Source organism: Pangasianodon hypophthalmus, chromosome 4, assembly GCF_027358585.1.
Source record: "Pangasianodon hypophthalmus isolate fPanHyp1 chromosome 4, fPanHyp1.pri, whole genome shotgun sequence".
NCBI classification, from domain to species: Eukaryota; Metazoa; Chordata; class Actinopteri; order Siluriformes; family Pangasiidae; genus Pangasianodon; species Pangasianodon hypophthalmus.
In genome coordinates, this window is record NC_069713.1 from 12,840,912 (window position 1) to 12,861,386 (window position 20,475).

The window sequence follows — 20,475 nt, forward strand, 5'->3', positions numbered from 1 at the left end:
GTTTGGAAATCTAAAATGTTTTTGTACTGAATCAATAATGGAGAAGTCATAAAATAAAAATCTATAACAAAGTTTGTACTAAAAAAAGGGGGGGCGGGGGCCAAGACTTTTGCACAGTACTGTGTATATATATGTTTTCCAATGAGCCAGGGTTAATAATAATAAAGTTTTAACAATACCCTTCCATCATTATACTTGTACCAGTGCTAGTATTTGTGTCCATATTATAACCATATTAAGTTATTATTTACTTACTTTTATAGAGCCCTGCTGCAGAAATCTTTCTCAGGTCTTCTTTCTTGAAGTAAAACTCTCTTGTCATGTGAGCAGTTAAACCACCAACATAAGCATGTTTACAGGTAAACAAGACAACCCATAATTTAACTTATACCATAGCGCTGTTGAAATCTCAGTTCTGATTTAAGTCAGTAGTTGATGAGAGGAAACACACACTTCAGGATGTGCTGTTATAGGAAAAGAATCAACTGCGGGGTGGTAACGCATCACCCACATCTCACTATCCAGTCTTATAGCTTATTTTTCAGGTACAAAAAAGCCTTGAGACAAACATTTGATGAGGAAGATGAGAAATTTGCCTTTGGTAATGGTAATGTTGATGAGGATTAGGTTCTGTGAGCTATATGTAATTACTTATTCTATAGTCTTTTCCATGACAGAGAGACAGTAGGCATGTGTTGTGTGGTATACTTTATTTAATTATTATTTTGAGTTGGTTTTCTGTGAGAGATATTGGCCCATGTTGTATGATCTGTCAGCTATTACAACCAACAGAGGAATAACATTCAGAGTACACTAGAGGCACAGTTCCAAACTGCCATAACTTATAGTCATATACATATAGCCATCTCTTAGTTGATTATTATTAATAATATTATATAATGATATAACACACTTTAGTATTTTCCACACTCCAGTGAGAATACTTTGTTTAAAACAGACACTCTTAAAACTTCTATATATATTAAGCATAAATTAGAAATCTATAAGTTTATTTAAAGTGGCTTGTTCACCAGTGTCTACGCTGAGGGCTAGTACAGATCGGTGGAAGCTGCATCATCTATAGGCTGTCATACACACTAGCACACATGTTCACACACAGACTAAGGCAGCTTTCCTTCGCTTGCTGTTAAACTGAGAGTGCAGGAGCAAAGACAGTACAATACAGCATGTATGTAGAGGTGCCACACTACATCTCCATGCTTTTTGTGAGATTTACATGAATATTATGAACAGCAAGTGAGCTTTAATGACTGAATGTCAGTTTGTGTGATGTGATGTGATTAATGAACAGCCTCTATTAATATTAAAAACATGATAAAACACTTCAGAAACACTACACACCAAATCATGCAGGAATATCTCAATGAGCCCAAGCAAGTAACAGTCATCCATGTAGCTGAATATGAGACGTGGACAGACAGAGTCAAAGCTTCACTGGCTGCTCTATACGTCACAGTGGGTCCATGTGAACTCTCCATAACTGGGTTGTTCTTTGGTTAATGAGAGGAAGACAAACTAGACGGACCACAATGATACATTCAAACATATATTAAAACTATTTAAATGCTTAGCTTACTGTTCCCAAACTGACGCTACATAGATTTTACTTCATCTGAAAGGTAGTATCAGTTAACATCAATAAAACATTCCTTTCTCGTGTTATTACACACCGCACAGAAAGCGGGACGGTAACTTCTGAAACTGAGGCCACCGGGGAAACAGATCTCACAGGACAGGGAGACATTGGTTACACAATCAAACAGAGACAGAATCACATAGACACAGGTCCACAACCACACTGCAGAAATTAACTAAATGTGAGAACAACTCCAGTGAAAAGAGCTTCTGAATGCTGAGTAGCTGCCTAGCGAGGGTCGTCTGGAGCGGCAATCTTCTCCAAACTCGGCTCCACACCCCAGATCTCACGGGCGTACTGAGAGATGGTCCTGTCACTGGAAAACTTGCCACAACCAGCAATGTTGTGGATCACCAGCTTGGTCCATTCCTTTGTGTTCTGTTTGGAGAGCGCCATCAATAATTAGTTCAGCTTTAAATTTATATTTATATTTATATACAATCCAGGCATAGACAAGTATAGACAGTGACAGAAAGTGCTGTAAGACTCATCATATGTGAGATAAAGTGTGAGATAAGCTCCCTGGCCAAAAAACTTTGCCACTAATAGAAGCATCTGAATATAAAATTTCAGTAGATAGTGCACATAGAGGAATGCAAGTTCAGCTAGTTGTTGGTCAGACTATGAGGTTTGCTTTTTATGCTTCATGTCCAAACAGAACAGAACATTGACACTCCTATGTTGCAGGATGACAACTATAGGGTCAAACCTGTGTGTGACTTGTTTAGTAAGCACGATGAAACACTCTGACACTTTGACTGGCATGTAAAATCCCATAGAAAACATTTGGGGCAATTATTTGAATTGTGTGCAAGTGGGCTAAAATTGACAGGAACTACATCGAGATGCTGGAGATGTTATTAAGTCAAGGGCAGGCATAACCAAGTATTAGGAAAGAAACAAGTCGAAAATAGTTTTTGTTTTGCCCAGGGAGCTTAGGTAGATGAAGAACAGAGAGAGAGCTACGATTTACAATTTAACTAGTGCTAGTGCTGGTACTCAATTGTGTTACAAAAGCTGTAAAACACAGCTACAACTGCATGTTTATACTAAGTGCTTTGGTTTTGTAGGTCTCCTTGGAATAAGAAGAAGCCTTTATTTTGTCACATATACATTACAGCACAGTGAAATTCCCCTCTTCACATATCCTAGCCTGTGTCAGAGCAGGATTAGCCATGATACAGCACCCCTGGAGCAGAGAGGGTTAAGGGCTTTGTTCAAGAGCCCAACAGTGGCAGCGTGGCAGTGCTGGGGCTTGAACCCCAACCTTCTGATCACTTGTCAGAGTGTCTGCTTGAGTAAAGTTTATATTAAATGAAGCAAATAACACATACATTTAACTACATTCTCAAAAAATAGGGTACTAACCTGGGGTTTGATGGTTACCCTTATAAGCCCTATTATATACCCTAATCTTTTATATCTTTGGTTAGAGAAATGGAACCAATCGTTGAACCTTAAGGACCCCTGTTCTAAATTTCAGGGTACATTCTGTACATTGGGAAACACAATACCTTCATGCAGTACTTTCTCTGACAGATTAGAACCTCCAGAGTATTCTATTTCTATGTACTTGCATTTAGAGTAGTGCCTATTGTTTTTCAACCTCTACTCAAAAGTTGCCATGCACTAACCTTGTACAGAGCGCTAACTCTGTCCTGGCATTTAATGTAGTCCTCATAGTCAGCAAATACTTTGAATCTGCAAAAAGGATACACAGAGAACACAGAAAACAATGTTAAGGATATTTAATTAAGAAGTTCCATGTGCCAAGAATATGGAGAGGAAGATAGAAAATTGGAATGATAATAGAGGAATGAACACAGCAGGTCATGTGTGTAAAAGACAGTATAATGTTACTAATCCATAATCATAAACATGCAACTTTTCTTATTCTAAGCCTCTTCACATGCAATAGAGGAAGGGTCTAGTTTCCTGCCAGGGAGGAATTAGTTCTGACCTGTCATGATTCATTAACATGTTGACAATGTCCTTGAAGAGGTCTGGCTGACTGGGACTGAAGAATCCTCCAGAAATCTGATCAATGGCTTGCTTGAGCTCTGGGATACGGCTGTAATACTCAGCAGCATTGTACCTGGAAAGCATAATTGTATGGGGAAAAATATATTTTTTAAACTGTGTTTGAAATGACCACTTTAACTTTGCATTCAAACAAATGAAAATCTCTATTTAAATATGTTTAAATATTTAAATATGTTTTAATTGAAATGAGTCCCATTTCAATTAAAACATATTTTTGCAAAATGGGACAAGACCAGAATGGGAACGTCTCCTTACAAGACACTACAGCGTGATCATCGAGCTGATGTATAGAATTTACATTTAAAACAATTGATGGTTTTAATACAGAAAAATTAATCACTGCTTAGCTGAAATTGTTCCATTTTCTCTAACAAAAAACGCACACATCCTTCAGTACAGAAGCCATGTCTCCTTCACGAAGATGGTCTAGTACAGAGGCCACACCTCCTTCACTGAGATTGACAAGTACAGAGGCCACATCTCCTTCACTGAGATTGACAAGTACAGAGGCCACACCTCCTTCACTGAGATTGACAAGTACAGAGGCCACACCTCCTTCACTGAGATGGTCTAGTACAGAGGCCACTCCTCCTTCACTGAGACTGACAAGTACAGAGGCCACACCTCCTTCACTGAGACTGACAAGTACAGAGGCCACACCTCCTTCACTGAGACTGACAAGTACAGAAGCCACACCTCCTTCACTGCGATGATCTAATACAGAGGCCACACCTCCTTCCCTGAGATTGACAAGTACAGAGGCCACACCTCCTTCACTGAGATGATCTAATACAGAGGCCACACCTCCTTCCCTGAGATTGACAAGTACAGAGGCCACACCTCCTTCACTGAGATGGTCTAGTACAGAGGCCACACCTCCTTCACTGCGATGTGGATATCGTATCAGACTTTAATAATGCAGAAACATCTGTATACACTAAATCATTTTTTGTCCAATGCACGATGGGTCTGTCACAGAGGGATAGAATTAGCTACCTAGATTCATAAAAACCACAATTTTTTTACCCTTTCTTATCCAAGGCCTCGACATCCTCCACTCTCATGCCAAAGATGAAGAGGTTTTCCTCTCCGGCCTCCTCCGCCATCTCCACATTGGCTCCATCCATAGTGCCGATGGTCAGAGCGCCATTCAACATGAACTTCATATTTCCTGTTCCAGAAGCTTCTGTCCCTGCAGTGGAGATCTGCTCAGAGAGATCAGCTGCTGGGATTGCTACACAGAGAAGGTAGAGAAGCAGAAAATAGAAATAATTGGCAAAAAAATAATACGCCTAACAAAAAAGTTCAAACAAAAATCTAAATATAATGCAACTTTACATGACCACTGATCCAACAAAAGGGCAAAAAAAGCAGATATGAAGCAAGGAATTATCTAGAGTAGGACAATAACCTTTTGTAAGATATGCAAATGGTAAACATTCTGAGTTTATAGTAAAACACCACACCTTTCTCAGCCAGTGTAACCCTGTAGTTCTCCAGGAAGATGACTTTAAGGCGGTCTCCCACCACCGCGTCGTTATTCACCACCTCTCCAATAGACGTGATGAGCTTAATGATCATCTTAGCCATGTGGTAGCCTGGAGCAGCCTGGTGTAAAATAACCAATGACATAGCAGAATTCAGAAGAATAGGTTATTTGTGAACAGGAAACCTCTCACTATTTAATTCCCAGTCAGCCACTGAGAGAAAAATAGCAAAACTCATTTATCCACATAATCACAAGTCAGGAAAATAAGTGAAAGAAGATATGATCACTCTCACCTTTCCTCCGATCATAATCGTCCTGGGTGTCCAGGCCTTGTTGGGTTCCTTCCTGATGCCTGAGTGGAGACACATTAGTGTTATTTAAGCTCTGAGACGAGGGTTAATTGACTGAAGTGTTGATTGAAATGAAATGCAGCACTATAGTCAAACAAATTAGTCTGTATAAAACTATTCCCACTACCAGCCTTGTTTAATGAACCAGACAACTCAAACTGCAGCCTGAGATATTTTCCATAATTGACAGCAATTAAAAAATTAGCCATGAAATATGCACAATGCAAAATACATCAAATGTTAAAGCTGCAGTGCATATTGTTAGAAATGATAAAAATATTGAGTCAGGGGAGAAAAAAATCCTTTATAATGTCATGTTCTTGAGCTGCTTTGAGTCGTCATGACAACAACAATTAACAATAAGCGCTGTGTCAGAAGTATCGGGTTGGAATTGCTGGAAAATATGTATGCATACGTCGTATGCATACGTCATATGCAAACTCAAATATGTCAACTTTAGGCATGACAGTAGTCTGAATGCATGGTGACAGACAAGAGTCACAGCCAATCCATCAGGAGAGACAGGGAGAGAGGGAGAGAGAGAGAGAGAGAGAGAGAGAGAGAAAGAGTTTTAGCTTTTTGCTGAAGAGGTAAGGCATATATTTATTCTCTAATATGGTGGGAAGTTAATAAATAATAGTCAGCTGACATATCCTCATTGTGGAATTTGTATCATTACCCAGTTGTTGCGTTATGATGTTATGACTAATTATTAGTTATGACTAATGGGAGGTGCTTGTGTGTTTCTCTGTATTTTTATATTTCAAACTCATCAGGTGAGTGTGTCTTCTGCTTGCCTAATTAGCTGTGATATGACTTGAAGAGACAGTTCTATTATATACTTATACAACATATGACTATAATATTGTCCCAGACCTCCAGAAGTAGTTTGGGTGATTAGATTTAAACAATTTTAAATCGTGGTTGAATTTGCTCCTGTATTTTTATGCAGATGACCCTTACACTGACACTCATGATACATGAAACAAACAGGTGTAAAGGTCACACATATGAAGGCATTTGAATAATTAAAATTGAATGTTAATACTTCGGAAAGTTAATATTTTTAGGAAATATATAAATAAATATTTTTTAAACTATTGCAAACATTCTACATTAAATTTCACTGAAAAATTCACAGTGGACTGGAAATGTCACAGTGATGTGTGTCTAAGTGTAAAGGGAACTGGGTGCTATCATTTTACTGTTAGACACTGGTGATGAGACGAGTTGTATGAAATGGCGTAATTACGGTTGTAGAGCGTGATGATGTGCAGGCAGTTCAGCAGCTGCCTCTTGTACTCATGGATCCTCTTCACTTGAATATCAAACATGGAGTTCAGGTTGATTTTCACCTTATAATGCTCTTCAAGGTGCACAGCAAATTTCATCTTATTCTCCTGCATATATAAAGTAGGTAAAAGGATTAAAACAGTAGTATATGAAGTAAAGGTTCCTCTAGAAAGACAAACCAAAGAACATTTATGGTGCTAGATTTAACCTGTTTTTCTATAAGAGTGGTCTGGCGTGCCACTATTTGTAGTGTTCTTTCTATTCCAATATACCTATAAGACTTGTTTGATATGAAAAATGTGTTACAATACATATTTTAAGGAGCTCAAACAGACAATTTAAGTTTTTTTAGTTAAATTGGGTTTTTAAATAACAATTTCTCAAACAAAAACACAACAGATAAAGATTTTAAAAAAAAAAAAAAAAAAAAGAAAATGATCAGGACTGAGAAAAGCTGATGACCAAAAAAGGCACAACATGCACTTAAATCTTACAATTAAAGAAACCAACATTCAAGGTTATTTGTTGCGTAACAGCAAAGTTTTGATATTCTCATCATCTGTCTCTCAGCACAGACAATACTGAGGATGAGCTCGAGTCGTCTCCTCACCTGTTTGATCTTGGCAACGTCTCGGATGAAGGCCTCATCATCCACAAACTCCAGGAGTTTCTTCAGCTGATCCAGATCACGAATGTAGTCCTCACCGATCCGCTAATGTTTAACGTACAGGATTACATAGCACAACCTTTAAAACCCCTTTATCTCTTCACTCCATTTACAAGACGCTATACATGCTGGATCTTATAATAAGCCACATATCAAAAAAGCCATGCAGCACTATTTCTCATTTACTGTCTACGCATCCTCCAAATGCTTCATATATGTGTGGCAGCCTGGGAAAACTCTTCATCTGGTGAAATGTTCTGCTTTATATAGTTCTGAAAACTATAGGTTTTCCTAAACTGAAATATGTTTTAGCCTGATTACCTCCAATAGTGAGATGAGGAAGCAAAAATCACATTTAAACTTTCCATTCTGAGTGTAGCACAGGAGCACCGCAGACATTTTGCCAGCTAGTATCTGATTACATACTGAATTGGACCGATTAGGCTAATGTCTGTTTTGCTACAGCACATAGCTAGGCAACAGCTGTGCGAAGAACTCACAATTTTCGACATCTTTAAGCAGACTAACTGTTTTTACCACCATGTTTGTTAAACTGCCTCATTGTCCAACATGATCATTGCAGGAAGATCGCCAAGGCAAGATTAAAATGTAAAAAAAAATTCCATGTCACTTGTGTGAAAAATATTTGTTTTTTAAAATAGAGGCGTCAAAGTTTATTATAGGCAAAAACCACAATTTTTGCCAAATAAAAAAAGACATTTTTCATCATTTTGGACAGAATATAGCCACAGTGATACCCGATGTGTTTTCCCAGACCACCTTATCATCTTATAATAAGCACCACACTGAAAGTAGGGCAGAGCTTTCCACTTGTCATTATCTGCAGTATCGTCTATCACATATTCATTATGTAGATCATTCGTGTGTTTATTTTTGGCACCTCTCACCTCAGCAATGACTTCCGCCAGGCCAGGGTTGCACATGACCAGCCAGCGGCGAGGGGTGATGCCGTTGGTCTTGTTTTGGAACTTCTGTGGGTCCAGATCATAAAAGTCCTTAAACCTAGAGACAAAACACTGTTTTCAGGAATTGACATTTACCAGAGTATGTGATAACGTCGTAACTCAGCTAATGTAAATCTATATAACAAGATGTTCCAGTGTACTGTGAAGGTGTTTAGTCATTTCAGCTTCATGCTCTATAAACACTGGTGATCAGGATGTCACATTTCTACATGCCTAGTAAGTCATTTCCCCCAGAAAAGCTTCTCAGCACATGTGTAGCAGCTAAATCTGATCCTACATGCAGTGTTTGACTCTTACACTGTGTTTTTGATGATTTCTGAGTGGATTCGAGCCACGCCATTTACAGCATGAGAGCCAACGATGCACAGATGAGCCATGTTGATCTTCTTCAGTCCTCCTTCTTCGATCAGAGACATGCGCCTCAAACGGTCATTATCGTTGGGGTACAGAGAGGAGATTCGCTAACATGAGGAAGAGAAGAAGGGGCGGTTGAAGAGATAAAGAGATATACTGATCAGCACCACACTGAAACAAGAATAAATTGATGGACAACCTCCAGCATCACCTACAAGTAAATCCCAAACACCCATTTACATTCCGGATCAGAAAGTTCTTTTTGGAAAATTAATAATATTTTACATCTTTCAACCTTACAGACTAGCTGGATCTGGTTATGTAAGTTATGTAATCATATAGCATAGTTATAGATGCATAAGCATAGTTAGTGCTTCAGCAATGCCAAACTATTTTTTTTCTTTCATCAATATCATGAAATGTCAACAAAGACAGTGTCCCTCAGCTGAAAAAATACAGCTGTAACCCTCGAGTCACCCATGACCACATTTCCCTGCTCTAAGTTTTTTCAGTTAGGCCTCCATCTCATTCTTTAACATTTAACAACCTTTAACAATTTACCAATTCCAAAATTCTAACATTGAAAATGGCTTACAATTTGTATACAGTAACAAAACAACATTGTTATACATTTATTATCAGTAAAATGCTTTGACAGTTTGTAAAGTTTGTGAAGGAAACATAAAAGCCTTTTGACTACTTTTGTTCCAGTGCATATGCTACATATTTTACGCCAATATTTCCATGCTTTCAAGTAAATAAATTGGATAAATTTTCATTGGCAAACAAACATATGCTATAAATTAATGCTATGTTATTATGTTATATCAAACACATCTTATATCTCAACCAACACTTTTGATGTTGACAAGCATGACCTGTTTTTATTTGGTCTTATGAATGCCTATTGCAAAATAGGAAACAAAAACCCCAATTCCACCTAAGTGTATCATATAAATGTTTTGAATATCAGGACTATACCCAGCGAGGGATTATTTACATAAAGTGTACATGTAAATGCAACCCAGACCTAACTGCACCATGTGATGTGGTCTGACACAAACTTTAACCAGATGTTACTCAAGTGGAAATACATCTATCTTTGCAAACCACATTAGACAATCAAAAAGACTTCCAATACATTGTCACACCACACATTGTCCACACTCTCCTCTAACTTCTGAGTTTAAATTAAAACAGCCATAAAAAGGATTTGATGCAGCAACAATATTGTTCATAAAACAATAGGAAACAATGAGCAAAAGAAGTTTTTTAAAAATATTTTCATAACCAAACCCTAATTAATACTTTGCAGAACTTTGTCCCAGAGTTGTTTTTATAGTTCTTATAAAGATCCTTTAGAGGTCTTCATGATGCTGCTTGTTTAGCTATGTTCTCTAACAAACTCTGGGGTCTTCTAGGAACAGGTGTCCTTATACTGAGGACACATGACACTTTAATTGCACACAGGCAGACTCCATTCATCTAATCATGTGACTTCTGATGGCAACTGATGAATTGCCCTCAGAAGTCACATGAACTACTTTAAAGGTTACACAGCAGGGGGTAAATACTTATTAAATGACCGCTTTATGTTTTTTACTTGTAAATAATTTAACTAGGTTGATTTTTTTCCCCCACTTCAATAATTACGGCCTATTTTGTGCATATTCATGACATATACAGTAGGGTCCAAATCTCTGAGACCAAAGTGAAAATCTGGGAATCTTTTTTTTTTTCATTTAAAATTGGAAATACACAGAAGATTTTAGAATTTTGAAATATTTAAAATAAAGAAAGTAAATGTTCAGTATCTTGAATATTTAATATTTAAGATTCTGCACTATTTCTAGGTCTCTATTTAAATCTAAGAGAATGTGTGATATTGACCATGTTAGCTGCTTTGTACAAACTGTCAGATTTTCCTCATGCCTAATCTCTTCTACTGAGATTGGGCATGAGGAAAATCTGACAGTTTGTGGATTTGATCTTAAATGGATCATAAGTTTTTACACAAACTTGTGGCATCCATGCCAGCTCGAGTGCACACTGTCATTAAAGCTACAAGGGGGCGTACCAAATACTAAGAAACTCTGAATTTCATGTAAATATTTCAAAGATTCTACTTTTCACTCAAGTTGTTGTCAATAATATAATTTGTAATGAAAATTGTTGTATTAAATGAGAAAGGAATGCAAAAAAGAAGCATTTTCACTAGTGCTCTCAGACTTTTAGACTCCACTGTAAGTCTAATTAAATCCATTCCAGATTGTAACACTACAAAAAAGTGGAAAGGTTCAAGGGGGTGAATACTTATGCAAGGTGCTGTAACTATTAATAACACATACTAAAACTAATACTAATAATAAAGCGGCTAGGGATTTGTCCACCTCGGCAAGTGCTGGTTTGCATACTATGGCCATCATACAGCAGGTTTCAACCTGCAGGTGTAAATGCATGTGGCATACAATCCAGATATAAGAACCATAAAACGACCAGGTGTAAACAGGGTCCAAATGTTCTTGTCATTCTGCTAATGTTTATATACGGAAGTATAGTATTAAATATAATAATCAGGATTTCTCAGCTGACCTCCAGGTGGCGCCTGTTGATCTCGAAGATGATATCCAGGTGGCGAGGCAGGAGGTTCTGGAACAGGTCAACAGGCCAACGCTCCAGAGCCTCTGGAAGGACGGTGTGGTTAGTGTAGGCACAGGTACGCACGGTGATGTCCCATGCCTGCGAGATGAGAGAGAGGGAAGAAGAGGAATGAAAACATATGCAGGATAGGATCATGTTAGGAATAAGACATAATAGGGGTCTGCTGTTACAGCAAAATAATAGCAAAATATGATGAGGTGGTGCAACCTGATACGCATCACACCATTTCCCTTTTACCACAGCAATTTGTCCAGGCTAGCATTTTTTTATTTAGTAATGAATGATATGTCATACTTTTTATCCATTTATAACTACATTTAAAGTTGTTCATGGCCCAAGTTAGTTCACCAACCTCTCTTTCTTCTCTATCTTAAAGTTAGTAAAGACCACAGTTTGTCTTGTTACCAAGAAACTGGAAAAGCACAAAATCCTCTGCCCTGCTACTCTCCTGTGGCAGAAACCGTACTGTTACTGACACTGGAGATTCCTTCCATAAATGTTAAATAAACGTCTTTTTAAAATTCGTTTATTATTAGGATTACGTTATGTGGAGCATCTACTATACAAGACGCTCCACAACACCTTCTGGCCAATCAGACTCAAGGGATAATAATCAATATATGCCTGGAGTAGTGGCCTGGAAAAGAATTTTACTATTGTATGTTATACATACATAAAGTACACAATGAAATAGACATCAACATACTGTTTCCCAGGACACTTTCTCCTCATCCAGCAGGATCCTCATCAGCTCGGGGATGGCGAGGGCTGGGTGTGTGTCATTCAGCTGGATGGCCACCTGAATGGCAAAACAAAGCAAGACAGGATAAAATCTCAGCAAAGAAAATCTGACAAAAATATACTGAATTATTAAACTGAACTGAATTATAAGGGTGCATTACATGTATTAGTAAAATGTAAAGTGTGCTGCTCTGTTTTCTTTTTTTCATACCCTTATCAATCATAATGCATTTACACATGATTTGTCAACTTGCTTGCACTGTTAGAAAAAAAAAATATATATATACATATATATATATATATATATATATATATATATATATATATATATATACTTATGTGTGTTAACATTTTTGGTTAAACTTCAAAGAAATGAGTTCAGGTTAAATACTCTGGAAATAAAAAATCTAAGTAGGTATATGTGAACTGAGAAATGTTTGTGATGTTTTATGGCAAAGTTTGTCTTCCAGTTGATACTAACACTGTCTCATTATCAAAATCTAGTCTTACAGTACCTTACAGTCTTACTGTACCTTTCAGAAAAGAAAAAAAAATGCTTGTACGCTTAACTATTAAGACTTTCAATAAGCCTCAGGGTGTGAGAATTCCACTTCTCACCTTGTCAGGTAACTTGGTCAGGTCCGTGCGCACCAGCTCCGTCGAGCCGAACTTAGAGGCCTTGAAACGGCGGATGATGTCCTGAAGAGTTGCGGCCACCACAAAGTACTCCTGTTTGAGACGGAGCTCCTTTCCCTCAAAGAACTGCCCCACACACACACACACACACGCACACAAATGCAGAGCTGCTATTTACTAACATTCAATTCACCTGCAGTGAAAATAGGGTATTACTTCATAGTGTGTTTTTTTCTATTGATCATTTGAATTGGTGACATAAAATTATACTCACATTGTCATTGGGGTAGAGCACACGGGAAATATTCTCAGCCAGATTCCTGTCCAGAACAGCCTGGATGTAGCCACCAACATTAACTGTTAAACACAGTGTGTGTTAGTGTGTTAAGAACATGATGTTCAGATTGCTTCCCGATTTTCCCACAAGCATTTAGGATCCAAACTCTTACATGTATGTCATGTATAAAAATAGTCTGTGTATAAGTGTCTCTACAAATGAATAAAAATATCTAATATTAGTGCTGATATTTAAGAGGCATCAGCAACAAAAGGACAGTATATGCAATGATTTATGATGAAGGACTCACAGTCCTTGAGGTTAAATTCGCAGGGGGCTTTGGCTGACCACAGTCTCATGGTGTTAACAACATTGTTTCTGTATCCAGGCACTGGAGTGTCATACGGCAGGGCCAGAACCACCTGTTCAAATAAACCGTCCATGCTTTAAAAACAGCTTCTTTCACATCAAACACCAACTCATGTCTATAAAGGCAAGACAATGACTATGCCACTTCAAAACACTTTATAATAAGTGAATAGAGGTGCCATAAACTAAAGAATTTCTGCTAACACCCTCAATGAAGGTCGTACCTATAATAAACTACAAACATGTTCATGAATAATGTTTCAATGCATTCATAAGCCATTATACACACTGTTATTTATGAATTATCTATGAACATTCATTACACTTTGTAGCTATCTTTATTATGCATTATGAGTTAACATGGTGCATTTTAAGTAGTGTTCACATTAACACATCCCCAATACCACAGAAACCCAGCCCACCTTTGTACAGAGCACCTTTTATTCGTTAATAAAAAAGTATACTAGAAAACTTATCAGGAAATCATACTTAAAGACTTTACAGCTTGTGAAATTACTTGTCTACAACTAAACATAATGCACCAAGCAAACTGGAGCTGAATTTCTTTGGTATTGGTGATATAATGTGTTATAAACACTCCTTATAATGCATTCTGTTAAAGATTCTGAAATGTGTTATGAACTGTAATGTCTTATTAATGCAGTATTAATGCATTATAACATGCTATGCAGTATTAATGCATTATAACATGCTATGAATGTATTCATAGGTCATTATACATACGGCCATTGAAAGTTTCACTGCACAACACCGGTTTATACAGGCAGTCTGAGCAGTCCTAACTTCAGTCAGATGGGCACCATGCACATTCCACAGTAATGGAATTAGATAAACTGTTGCTACATATTATTGCAGAGCTACTCAAATCTGAAATCCTAATAAACCCTGAAGTGCTTTTTTAGCATCTTAATAATAAAGCTAGATGTATTCAATTAAATCAGAGCTGAACCTACATGTACAGGTTTTGATAGTTTAGAAAGTTTAAACCTTGGCTTAAAAGAATCTTGTAAATTCCTTGGAATTATTGACATTCATTTTGTCTGTCACTAAACCATCATCACTAAACATACAGGCTTAGAGGAGATGTGTTTATGATGTTTAAAAGTGTTTCTTCACCCATACTAATACTGAATATAATAATAATAATAATAATAATAATAATATTTCAAATACATATTTTAAAGACTATGAGACAAGATTTAGCTAGTTTCATCATTAAAGGCTTGTTTTTACATATTTCCAGCCCGGAAATACCCTCCTCTCCATCTATAACAGAGTTCTCCTTTTTCATTAAAAAGCATCTCACGAGGCATATATAGTTTTAATAGAAGGTGTGGAGTCGGTTGTGTGGAAGCGGAAGGATTTTTCACTGTATTTGAAGTTCATCTCAACAGTAGCAGGGAGCTCTAAAACTTACACACTGCTCCTTTAAATGTTTGTGATGTTTGTAAGAAGCTGGCTCATTGTTAGCCTGAGACACTTTTTGCAAAACATATTTCATGATCGGGACAGGACACCACATTGGTGTTGATTATGTCAGTACCTGTGTGTCTACCCATTTGACTCCATCAGGATGGTGCTCCACTCGGCCGTAGAAGTGCACAGGGCGCATGTACTCGGGGCGGGCCTTCTCCCACGGGTTACCATAGCGCAGCCAATCATCTGCCTCCTCAACCTGTCAGACATCAGCCAGAGGAATGTGGAACTGCTATATCTGAGATCTAATAACTCTCTCTCTCTTTCTCTCTCTCTCTCGCCCTCACACACACACACACACACACACACACACACACACACACACACACACACTGACCTGCCAACCATTGACAATTTTCTGGTTGAAAATGCCAAACTCATAACGGATTCCGTAGCCATAAGCTGCCAAGCCCAGAGACGCCATTGAGTCGAGGAAGCAAGCTATGGAGGATATACAAGAAGGAGGAGAATTTTTTAAATACCCGGCAGCCTAGAATGAATGACAAAACTCTTACATTCAGTTTAATGACAAACTGAATAATATTGAATCCAACCTGCCAGACGGCCAAGGCCTCCGTTGCCCAGGCCTGCGTCCTCCTCAATGTCCTGCAGCTCCTCCATATCCAGGCCCAGCTACAGAGAAAAGTTTAATCAAGTACATGAAAGATACACCATATGGCCAAAAGTTTGTGGACACCTGACCATCACGCCCATATGTGGGAATTCCCCGAACTGTTGCCACAAAGTTGGAAGCACGCAATTACATAGAACGTCTCTGTATGCTGTAGCATTACAATTTTACCTTCACTGGAACTAAGAGGCCCAAACACGTTCCAGCATAACAATGCTCCTGTGCACAAAGCGAGCTCCATGAAGACATGATTTGCCAAGGTGGTTGTGGAGGAACTCGAGTGGCCTGTACAGAGCCCTGACCTCAACCCCACTGAACACGTTTGGGAAGAATAGGAATGCTGACTGTGTCCCAGGCCTTCTCACCTGACATCAGTACCTGACCTCACTAATGCTCTTGTGGCTGAATGAACACAAATCCCCACAGTCATGCTCCAAAATCTAGTGGAAAGCCTTCCCAGAAGAGTGGAGGTTATTACAACAGCAAAGGGAGACTAAATCTGAAATGGGATGTTCAAAAAGCAAATATGAATGTGATGATCAGGTGTTCCGCAAACCTTTGGCCATATAGTGTACCTCCTATCCTGAAAGGCACTTGTTCTCATTATTTGCACACTTCTCTTTTTTCAAAAGGATACAATGTGCTATGTGTCATTTGGGGAAGGCTGCATCACTGCATCACAGTGCTGTTCAGTTCTTCTAGTAGCAAAAATAGCTTTATTCTCTACTAGTTTTTATTGCATATCTCACCTGGTAGGTGGCCTCATCGCAGGCTCCCTCCAGGGCCAGATTTACCATGGTGTTCTGCAGGGTGCGGCCCATGTAGAACTCCAGAGAGAGGTAGTACACACGCTGCAGACGGGAGGACAGACAGTGTGTTCAGTGAGAGTAACTGGGCTACATTTGAACTGATGGTGTCAGCTGATGTGATTTCTTAATGATGTCCGATTTTTTTTGGAATGAAATTCTGAGTTGTTCTTTCATCGACATGCTGGTCTGTTTTCACCTTGGCTAGCAGTTTCCTACATTACCCACAATGCCATTTGAATATCTGCCGATAGTGGCGCCAGTGGGATTTAGCTCTTGTTTCATCTCAATTTTCCAGATATCATAAACCAATACAATGAAAACTGTAAACTGTAAAACTTTATTTGTGCTTTCATATCGCTTAGGTTGCTAATCTACGCTCATACACACACGATCAGCCCAGTGAGGGTTAATGCTGCCATGCAGAGCTGCGTGTGATGAGTGCAGAATCCCGTCAGCTGGGTCTGTGTGCTATTCAGTCCTTCATTACAATCTGTCACCAAGGGTTCTCTTGGTCTGTATCACCTCAGATTGCACTTATGGTCTGTCACCATCAGGAATGAAGTAGCGAGAACAACTGTGTGTGTGTACGTGTGTGTGTGTGTGTGTGTGTGTGTGTGTGTGTGTGTGTGAGACCTGGCATTTGTACTTGTGTATAAATAACTGCATTGGTGAGCCTCTGAAAAGGTCTGACTGTCTTTGTGAATAGGCCAGCCATTCATCCTGAATGGTCTCACACACACACACACCAAAGATAACATTACAACACAGAGACTTCACTTTTTCCTAAAAGTGAAATCATTTCATCGATGTGGCTACATTTGCACCAGCAGAATATAATTTGATGTTTTAAGTGAGTGTGAGCTGCATTGGGCTCCACAGCTCTACAGCAGAGGTGATAAATGAACTTGGCTCCTCTCCGCCTTTCAGTCTGCAGCCTAAATGCACAAACATCAATCCTAACATTACACTTATGTAACAGCCTGCACAGGGTTGCCAGATTGGGTATTATCATCTCCATCCCATGCATAGCTATACACAATTCCATAGAAATAAAATCATGCACCTCTTCCAAGTGAATTCTGTTCCTTACAAATAAATAATTTATTTTAAAAAATACATTTCAAAAGTCTCTTCATTTGAATCAAATTTGAATTTAGCTATGCTCTGTGGAGCAGGAAATTACAATCTGGCAACACTGGGACAGTTGATTCAAAGGAAGTGCACTCAAAAGGGTAAAAGCTGCATAAGATGATTTCATTTTTAGACAGTTTTCCATGAAATACATCCACATTACGAACACACACACACACCCACCCACCCACACACACACAAAATCTTACTATCCTTGTAAGGACCTTCCACTGACATCATGATTAATGCAGCTATTATTAATTAATGCTGGTTTACATCTAAATCTAACCCTAACCTTCAGCTCACTAACCTCACTACATATATATATATATATATATATATATATATATATATATATATATATTTTTTTTTTAAGCTTTTTTGTTGGAGGGGTAAAAGACTTTCCCTCGTAGGGACCAGCCAAATGTCCTTGCAAGGTCAAAACTATCAGATATTCCTCTGTTTATTTGGACATTCGGTTCCTACTAAACTATAAACACAAGCGCGCGCGCACACACAAACACATACACACGTACTGCGCAAAATGGCTACGTGTGGAACTGCACACTACCATACTACACAGTAGCCATCTTAAGCAGAGTGCCGCCAGTGGAATAGCGTCACCATGGCTACCTCTACCCGCCCTAGTTAGTATGTTAGTGCGCGGTTTGGGACGGAGCCGGTATTAGCGCAGGAAGCGGTCGTTTCGTGCTTACTTTCGGGTCCGTCTCGTAGTAATGCTGCTGTGTCCTGATCCATCTGCCCACTAGGTGATCCCGCACGGTGTTGGCCAGCGCCAGGTAGTAATCCCGTTTCGTGGCCACATTGCGGTCCTTGACCAGGGTGAAATGCAGGTGCCGGTTGAAGTTGGTCTTCAGGTCGGCGACATTTTCCACCCCTGCGAGGCCGCGCACTGAGATCTGCTTCCTCCTGTCCTGGTCAGTCAGAGGCTTGGGCATGGTGACAGGATGAGAGGCTTTATTTCAGAGAAGACAGTGAGCTGCAGGGACGCGACGCTTTAATCTCTCTCTCTCCTTCTCTCTCTCTCTCTCTCTCTCTCTCTCTAAGCTGCTGCAGTAGCGCTGAATCGTTCACGAATTGAAGTCGGTTCTTTGAATCGACTCTTTGATGTGAACTAAGAGAACCGACTCGCATTCTATTTGGTAGATGTACTCAGTGTCGAATGAATCTTCTTAATGAAGCTCAAACACAATCACATTACTGCAGGGATTCTTACACTTTTACAGTACCTTGCAGATTTGACAGTTATTCAAATGGATTTTATGAAATGCAGCGCCATCCATCCATCCATCCATTAATTTTCCATACTACCACTTATCCGTCGCAGGGAACCCGGAGCCTGGAGCCTGGAGCCTGGAGTCTATCCCAGGGGGCTCGGGGCACAAGGTGGGGGACACCCTGGACGGGGTGCCAAGCCATCGCAGGGTACAATCACACACACTCTCACACCTATTCACACACTACGGACAACTTAGAGATGCCAATCAGCCTACAGTGCATGTCTTTGGGCTGGGGAGGAAACCAGAGAACCCAGAGGAAACCCCTGAAACACGAGGAGAATATGCAAACTCCACACACACAGGGTGGAGACAAGATTACGTATAGTAATGTTATTTTGTTATTTAGAATATAGAGTAAGATTCTAAATAACAAGTGCAAGCATAGTTATGCAAAGAAAAACAATCACTGGTCAAAATATCCCAAACCTTGTCCTCTTTAGAAGGGAAAACAACCGGCAATGAACCGTTTGGGAGATGAAAGAGTCGACTCTTATTAGTGAACTGAGCCAAATGATTCGACTCAATGTAAAGAGCCGGAACTTCCATCACTATTGAATGCCCTACAGGCGCGCGCTCACTCTCATGTCCGTTAGGTTATTGCACTGGATGGGGCGGGCTGTTGCTGGGTAAGTTGCCAGATTGTGTGATTTTCCCGTGCAGCTGACCTTGTGCTAGTATTTGGGCTCAGTGGCAGTGGATCTGGTAAACCTACCATATAAGTCCACTTTGTAGGTGTATAATAATCAACTGTAGCCCATGCATTGCTATGGGCAATTTGTCAGCCTCCCTGAACCCTCCCTCAGACATGATCACTACAGAATCACTACTGAACAAGCAATGCTTTAGATCACAGGTTCCCAGCCCTGTGAATTTACACTTGATCTCTGTGCAACTTGCAACTGTGCAACTTGAAAGCTTGAGCAAAACCAGCAGCAACCACTGAACCACTGTCACTGATTATCTGATTATTGTCTGTTGCACCTACCTCATGTTGTGATTATATATATATATATTTATATATATATATATACACACTGTGTTAGGTGTTAAGTATGTCCACTGCAATTTGTCATATTTAAGGTATACACTGTGGGTATCACTCATGGTATGTACAAGCATACATGGCCAATAAATTTGGTTCTGATGATTATTTATAGCTTGGGGATGGTTCACAGTGAGTTGAGGTTGTTTTTCCTAGTGATTCTCCTGGAAACAGGAATCAATCTGCCATTCCCGGTATAAAGCATCACTAAGAATTGATACAATAAGTAATTAGAATACTAGAAATGAAACTGAACATGGGTTCATATCACAGGAATGAATATTCATTGCCACCTGTAGATGCCACTGTTTAATCAATTTATAAATTACTAATCTGTACTGAACAGAGTCAGTAAAAAAATAAATAAATAAAATGAAGTGACTGCCCAGTTTTCATTGGAACACCAAGACTTTAAAATGTTCACGCTTTCGAGAAGTTTAGATTTTAATCATTTTATAAGTCAAAACACTTGATATAAAAGTATAGCAGTTACTGATAATAGCCCAAAGTGGATTATTTTCCAATAACTGCACATGCTGAA

General features: G+C 39.0%; 1 protein-coding gene across 1 annotated transcript; it reads right to left on the reverse strand.

The window, feature by feature from the left end:
* Nucleotides 1–695: 695 nt before the first annotated feature.
* On the reverse strand, nucleotides 696–18,686 carry pygmb (phosphorylase, glycogen, muscle b). Its single transcript, XM_026936673.3, has 20 exons — nucleotides 18,308–18,686; nucleotides 16,401–16,502; nucleotides 15,575–15,653; nucleotides 15,358–15,461; nucleotides 15,088–15,219; nucleotides 13,465–13,576; nucleotides 13,152–13,234; nucleotides 12,860–13,003; nucleotides 12,207–12,299; nucleotides 11,432–11,578; nucleotides 8,783–8,946; nucleotides 8,408–8,522; nucleotides 7,443–7,544; nucleotides 6,792–6,939; nucleotides 5,483–5,541; nucleotides 5,167–5,308; nucleotides 4,727–4,934; nucleotides 3,618–3,752; nucleotides 3,292–3,358; nucleotides 696–2,035 (listed from the first exon to the last, which is right to left on the reverse strand). The coding sequence occupies exons 1-20, from the start codon at nucleotides 18,548–18,550 to the stop codon at nucleotides 1,886–1,888; spliced, it is 2,529 nt and encodes an 842-aa protein (XP_026792474.1). The 5' UTR covers nucleotides 18,551–18,686; the 3' UTR covers nucleotides 696–1,885.
* Between the last annotated feature and the right edge of the window lie 1,789 nt (nucleotides 18,687–20,475).

Coding starts and splice junctions, on each gene's coding strand:
- pygmb (XM_026936673.3), bottom strand. CDS start 18,550: ATGCCCAAGCCTCTGACTGACCAGGACAGGAGGAAGCAGATCTCAGTG. Junction 12,300..12,859: donor TGACCAAGTTACCTGACAAG/GTGAGAAGTGGA, acceptor TTTGCCATTCAG/GTGGCCATCCAGCTGAATGA. Junction 3,359..3,617: donor ATGTTAATGAATCATGACAG/GTCAGAACTAAT, acceptor TCCTTTTTGCAG/ATTCAAAGTATTTGCTGACT.